This window comes from Aulonocara stuartgranti (assembly GCF_965226115.1).
Source record: "Aulonocara stuartgranti genome assembly, chromosome: 16".
Lineage (NCBI taxonomy): Eukaryota > Metazoa > Chordata > Actinopteri > Cichliformes > Cichlidae > Aulonocara > Aulonocara stuartgranti.
The window spans coordinates 21678737-21686109 of NC_138952.1; the positions used below are offsets into that span (position 1 = coordinate 21678737).

At 42.3% G+C, this 7373-nt stretch overlaps 1 protein-coding gene across 1 annotated transcript; it reads left to right on the top strand.

Moving 5' to 3' along the window:
• Positions 1-382: 382 nt before the first annotated feature.
• LOC309690216 (uncharacterized protein) lies at positions 383-3828 on the top strand. Its single transcript, XM_082507138.1, has 6 exons — positions 383-490; positions 894-2108; positions 2230-2312; positions 2405-2542; positions 2728-2839; positions 3380-3828. Exons 1-6 carry the CDS (start codon positions 448-450, stop codon positions 3445-3447), a joined length of 1659 nt encoding a protein of 552 aa, XP_082363264.1. The 5' UTR covers positions 383-447; the 3' UTR covers positions 3448-3828.
• Positions 3829-7373: the final 3545 nt, after the last annotated feature.

Below are 7373 nucleotides of genomic sequence, written 5' to 3' on the forward strand. Positions count from 1 at the left end.
TTTTTGTTCTACTTCCTAAAACTATCAAAGTTCAACCAACAGATAAACAAGCAGTTTACGTTTTCAGTTTTTATTTGCTCACGTGTCAGGCGTCGAAAACAAGCGCACGTGAAAACAGTGATCAGATTTCATGTCTCTTACTGACATCATTTATTACTCTGATCTGTTTGGAGGTCAGACCTCTGAATCAAGTCTGCAGCCCTGAACAACATGAACTTTATACTTCGCCAGAAGGAAACAAAGAAAAAAAACAGCACTTTAGACAAGATAAGGGAGGGAGACGACCCACCTTTATGAGTTTATGGGAAATTTAAATGAAATGGGAGGGACTAACACTATTTATAAAGATTCAAAGTGCACAATCCAACAGTTGAAGCCCAGATGCTAAACATTAATGGTCAATCAGTCTACAGTCAATGAAACAGTTTTACAGATTTTGACATCTAGATGAAGATGAAGACGCCAGCGCTGCTCTCACTGAGCCTTGCAGGTAAGAGGCTGCTCGAGCGTGACCGATCTGTGCTCTTTACGGTCTTTTTCTCCTAAATAGCTGAAATCAATTTAGATTTGAAGTCATTTGTAAGATGTAATCAATCAAATGAAAACATTTCATTCACTCATTATGAGCTGCTTTCTAGGTGTTATATTGATATAACAGCTAGTAATGATTATGTTGCTATTTTTAATGGGTTAGAACATTTACAACTTCACTTATATAGTGTTTCAAAACCAAAGCTGGGTTGAGGATTGTTAGCTATTGAACTGAACAGGCCTACCAGGCTCCCCCACAATTAGAAGGTAGATCACCACCAAAAAAAGACATAGCATTTGTTATTAAAGTTTGATGTCTGTGTGATTTCTTCAGTAATTATTCAAATATTTTCTCTTTGCAGTGGCTCTGGCATTGCCAGCACTACCCCGTGGTGTGGAAAAAAGTCCAGTTTTAACTAAAGAAAACCAGCTCCCTCTGCTGGGAGACTCGGTTCCACTGCAGGGTCATGTACAGGTGGAGAATCCTGCACCACAGGCCGTACTACCCTCCAAAGAGCAGCAGGAAAAAGTGGCTGAAGAAGACCTGAAGCAGAATGTGGCAGAACTAGAGGTTAAAGTAAAGCCAGATGAAGAGCAAGAGGTGAAAGCAGAGCCTGAGGCTGAGGCTGAGGTGGAGAAAGCAGGTGTAGTGGAACTAGAAGTCAAAGTGAAGCCAGAAGTTAAGGTGGAGGAAAAGTCTGAAGCACAGCAAGAAGCTAAAGCAGAGGTTCCTGTGGAAGCTGAGGCTCAAATGGCTGGAGTTAATCCAGAAGGTGAGGGTGACCAAGAGCTCAAAGATGACCCCGAGTTCCAGGTGGAGTCAGAGGTAAAAGTTGAGCCAGATCAACTTCTAATGGAGCTAGAACCTGAGGAGAAGCACATGTTAGATGAAGAAAATTATCAGGAGCCTATGCAGCTTCAAGCTCACTCTGGTCTGGAAGAAGAAGAAGAAGAGTACGAAGAAAAGGTAGAAGAAGCAGAAGAAGAAAGTCACAATGACATGGTGGATGAGTTAGAGCCTCTAGATGATGACAACCTGTTTGAATCAGAACTGACAGAAGAAGAAAAGGCTGCAAATGCAGAATTTCAGAGTCAAGAGTCACTCATTGAACCTAAGCCAGAGGAGGAGGAGGAGGAGGAGGCGAAAAATGAAATGGTGGATGAGCCAATCATGGAGTTAGAGCCTCTAGATGATAATAGCCCAGCTGAACCTTTGCCAGAAGAGGAGTTGTTCATGAGGAAGCGGGACTATGCTTTAGATCAAGAACCAGTGATGGAACTGGAGCCTGAGATGATGGAAGAGCCTTTTCAAAATCCTAGTATCTTGGAAGAAGGGCCAGCGCTGGACATAATGGAGCAGCCAGTGTCACTTATGGAAAACTATTTTCCAAATGAAGAAGCTAAGATGGCAGCGAGGTCTGAAGAACAGGAATCCCCACTCGCAGGGGAAGAAAAATCACAAGTGCAGCTCTATGGAGAGCCAGAAACAGAAGACCAGATTGAGCCTGATGATGGTGAGCCGACTGGTCTGGTGTCAGAAGAAGAAAATCGTAGCAGGTTCAAACAAGCCATGCAAGGTAAAACACCCATACTGAATATGCACAAAGAAAGTAATTAGAGTGACAGAAATGTAGTCATGTGTGCATATTCTGAGGCCAGCTAAATTACTAAATGTTGTAATCTCAATTTTCACCACAGGGCGGCGCTCTTGCCCTGGTGTAGTACTAGGAGAGAAGTGTTACCAGTTCTTTAAAGGGCCAAAGACGCCTGCAAATGCTGAGGTATTCATGCATCCTCTGTAATTCCATTTAAGCACCAATGACTCCATATAAACTCTGACATTAATGTGGATCTTTCACTGTTTCCTTTTTAGCTTTTTTGCCAAACGTTCCCCGGTGGCCATCTGGCCTCCATCACAAGCAATCACAACCACGCTGAGCTGATGAAGATGATACTGAAGGAAAATGGAAAGTATACGCGCACATGGATTGGAGGGCTTCGATTTCTAGACGTATGTATTTTGAGCTGGGGATCTGTAGAGGTCTTGAACTTGTTGAGCGCACAAAATAATGATTTACCTTTGTATTAACTGCACTATGAGACCTTGTTCGTGTCCCTGATGTGTTGTATCTAGAGACTCATTATGTTAAACTACTGCTCTTGATTAACTCTCATTAATCTCTTGTTACATGTCAGACTGGTCGCTTCATCTGGTTGGACGGGTCCAAATGGGACTACGCTGATTGGCTGTCAGGGGAGCCCAATAACACAGCAAATAAGGAGAACTGCCTGGAAGTTCTGCCTTGGGGTATGAGTCGGTTTAATCCAAGATGTTTATTTTAGTTCATTTTCCTCCATTTGTGTTAATTCATTTTTGTTTTTAGCATTTTTTTTAGCATCACTAACGCACAGATACCAGTGTTACAAAGCTGAAAGAAGCCCAAAATACATAAATAGTGGTGGTGGTGCTTGTGAAAATTTATGCGGAACAATTCTGCAATCTAGGTGCAATCTAGCTCCTAAAACAGTGTTTATCTGATTATACTTACATGGACATTCTTTCTTTCTTTCTTTCTTTCTTTCTTTCTTTCTTTATTTATTTATTTATTTAAAAGGATAATCTGTCTGTGTTGTTGCAAATTATGCAAAAATGTGTAGTTATGTTAGTTAAATCGAACTTTTCCCAAACTCATAAGATGGCTCTGAATTAATTATTCAACCAGTCAGTAAGAAGTTACGTTGCTGAATAAATATGATTAATGTATTCAATAAAGCTGAACTGATCTCACATTAAATTATTAGACACACTTACTTTATTTCTTACCCTGTGTTTGTCCGTCTTTTTCAGGAAACGGGAAGTTTAACGACTTTACGTGCTGGGAACCCCAGGCTTTCATCTGCTCCTATTACAATTAGTTAATGTACAGTGAGGTGTTTTTCTTATCCTTGTCAGATGCTGGGTGCTGAGTTTGAACTTTTTTTTCCCCTTTACTTGCAGTTTATCTTAAATTGGAAAGTAAATGATTAGAAACCATGAACTGTCAGCATCTGTTAGTCACGGGACTCTTCATTTACCTGCATTAACCTCAGTTAGGACGCTCTGGTTATTTCACATTTGAAAGTAAATTTTTTGTAAATGAGTCCCATCCATCGTTTTGTTTAAATGCAATATTGCCTATTTGGTATTTAGAAATATAATAAATAAATAAAGAAGTCACATTTAATAAAGTTAGACAAAATGTATGGACAATGTTGTTTTTGATAATACGGCTTGTTGTGTAAATAAAGGAAATTTGATATTTTATTCTTGAGTTTTTCATTATTACCATCACACTTTAAGTATAGTTAAAGTATAGTGTTGTGGTATAGTCAGTGTGTTATTATTAAATGTGTTTAAGAGCTTTTTTTTCTTGTTTCTTACTATGCTTTATCATTTGTATACATAATTGTATAAGCACTCACCTGCCAGTTTATTAGGTGCATCTGTTCAAATGTTTGTTAAATTAAAATATCACCCAGTCATATGGGAGCAAGTAGACCAGGTCAACACAGCCTGCTGTAGTTCACACCGAGCATCATAACAGGGAGGAGAGGTGATTTCAGCACCCATCTCTAAGGTTTACAGAGAATGGTCCAAAGAAGAGAAAATATCCAGTGAGCTGCAGTCCTCTGATGTAAAATGCAGTGTTGATGCCTAAAGTGAGAAGAAAATGTCCCGACTGCTTTGAGCTGATTGGAAGCCTGTGTATGAACCAGTGTATGCAGAAGAGCATCTCTTAAAGCACAACAGATAGAACCTTGAAGTGGACGGGCTAAAGCAACAGACAGTCACACCTGTCAGCCAAGAACAGGAAATGAGGCTACAATTCATACAGTGATGCCTCGTCCGATGAGTCTCCATTTTTTGCTGCAACATTCAGATGTAAACAACATGAAAGCATAGATCCATCTGTCTTATATCAATGGTTCATGCTGCTGAGGGTGGTGTAAATGTGTGTGGGATATTTAAAGGCCACAGCTTATCTGTGGCTTTTAAACATTTGTTTCTGACCATGTCCACCCCTTTATGACCACAGGGTATCCATCTTCTGATTTAGTATTTATTTATTTATTGTCATTGTCAAGAACAATGAAATTGCGTTTGGGGCTTCCATACAACCCAAAAAAAAGAAGAAAATAATAAATACCCCTTAAAACCCAAGTGTACATATTTAACCCAGTGTGACTCCAATGCAATAAGACAATCCTTAGCAATAATGTTCGTAGAAATTCAGACAAAGACCTGAGAAACATGACAAAATACAACAATGCAACCCATTCAATATTATTGTACTGTGAGATATGATATCAGATATGATAGTTATCTATTTAAGAAAGAGGGGGGGGGGGGGGGGGCAGGAGGGGGAAGAGAATAAAGATATGATGCACCAATGCAGACCAGTTCATTGCTATTAAGAAGTTGGATATGGTTATTGTCCGTGAGAGGGGGGCAGAGAGTTCAGGAGCCTCACAGCCTGTGGATACAGGCTGTTGGCCAGTCTGGATGTTCTGGCCTGTATAGACCTGTACCTTCTCCCTGAGGGCAGCAGATGGAAAAGGTGGCGCGCAGGGTGATGTTGGTCCCGCAGGATACTGTGCACCCTCCTCAGACAGCGAGTGGGGAAGATATTACTGATCTCTGGCAGACTTGTTCCAATAATTCTGCCAGCTTCTTTCACCACCCGCTGGAGTGCTTGCTGATCGGCCTTGGTGCAGCTGGGGAACCACACTAGAAATCCATACGTCAGAATGCTGCTGATGGCACAGTTGTAGAAGTTCAACATCAGAGATCTGGGAATGTGTGCGCTCCGCAGTCTCCTCAGGTAGTAGAGGCGCTGTTGGGCCTTCCGTGCAACTGAGGTGATATGGTTGCCCCAGGACAGGTCCTCGGTCACAGTTACCCCCAAGAATTTAAAACTGCTCACCCTCTCCACCGCCTCACTGCCAATGAAGAGAGGCAGATGGTTGTTATGGCCCCTCTTCCGGAAATCTACAATGATCTCCTTGGTCTTTTTGGTGTTTAAGACCAAGTTATTGTCGTGGCACCATGACTCTAGTTGTTGCACCTCTGTCCTATAGTTTGTCTCATCATTGTTGGATATAAGTCCGAGCACTGTAGTGTCATCTGCAAACTTAACAATGAGATTGGACGCGCAGGAGGAAATACAGTCATGGGTGAAGAGAGTGTATAGCAGAGGGCTCAGAACACACCCCTGAGGGGCACCGGTGTTGACCACAAGGGTGGAAGAGGTGTTCTTACCCACTCTGACACTCTGTCTACGGTTAGTGAGGAAGTCCACAATCCAGTTGCACAGAGAGGAGTTAAGTCCCAGTTGGTGGAGTTTGGGACGGAGTTTGTATGGCCGGATGGTATTAAAAGCCGAGCTGTAGTCTACAAAGAGGAGCCGTGCATAGGTGTTCCTGTGTTCCAAGTGCTTCAGTAATGTGTGCAGCACTGTGGCGATCGCATCCTCGGTTGACCGGTTCTCCCTGTATGCAAACTGGTGCGAGTCCAGGGATGGTGGAAAAGCAGCTCTGATGTGTTTGATGACCAGTCTCTCCAGGCATTTGGCGGGAATGGGGGTGAGTGCCACAGGTCTGAAATCGTTCAGACATGTGACATTTGACTGTTTTGGGATGGGAACGATGGTTGCTGCTTTGAAACAGGATGGTACCAGTGAACAGGACAACGAGGTGTTATATATAGAGGTGAAGACGTCCGCCAGGTCCGCAGCACAGTCTTTTAGCACCCGGCCCAGCACTCCATCCGGCCCGGCCGCCTTCCTGGTGTTAATGCTCCGGAACACACGCCTCAGCTCATGAGTGCTCAGGACCGGAGCAGGGTCGGTTGAGGGGAGAGGGGACAGGACAGGGTCGGTGTTCTCCCTGTCAAAACGGGCATAAAAGAGATTTAGATCCTCAGCCAGAGTAGAACTGTCGGCTGAGGGTGATGGTGTTCTTCTTTTGTAGTCCGTGATAGCCCTGATGCCCTCCCAGACCTGCCTTGGGTTTGTGTTGTTCTCAAACCTGGCCTCGATACGCCTCCTGTGCTGCTGCTTGGCAGTCTTGATGCCTCTTCTCATTTTTTTTTTTTTTTTTAGTATTTATTGTGCAAAAGTGTAGGAGCTCCGGGCCTCTGCGTCTGTGCGCGCCGCCATCTTAAATCTTCTAATAACAGGCTGATTCCAACAGGATAACACACAACGTCACGTGTAAAATGATTTCGGACTGGTTTCTTAAATATGAGAATGAGTTCACTGTACTCAAATGGCCTCAACAGTCACCACACGTCAGTCCAACAAAGGAGTTTTCACGTGCAGCGGAACGGGAGATTCACATCATGGATGTGCAGCTGACAAATCTGCAGCAACTGTGTGATGCTGTCATCTCAGTATGGACCAAAATCTTTCCATCACAATGCTGAATCCACAGTCAACTCTCTAAGACACATTTCATATACTTATATAAGAAGTTTACACAAAAAACGTAATAAAAATATCTACATTGTGCTGTTTGTTGCTACATTATTAATAATGAATACAATATTACTATGAAAAAAAGTGTTTTTGAAGTAGAAAAACCTGAAAATTTGACTAGAAGCCCTGATAAGTAAAAGCAGTTTTTATGTGGAGGTTTGGGGATTTCGCACACTTTTTTGTCTGTCAAATGCAGAAACCAATAAATACTTTTTGTATACTCTGGACACTTTAATAAAATCCCTGAAAATGTGACTCAAGACAGCTGTGAGTTTATGTGCCAAATGAATTAATACTAATGCCACAGTCTTGCAATGAATCTCACAA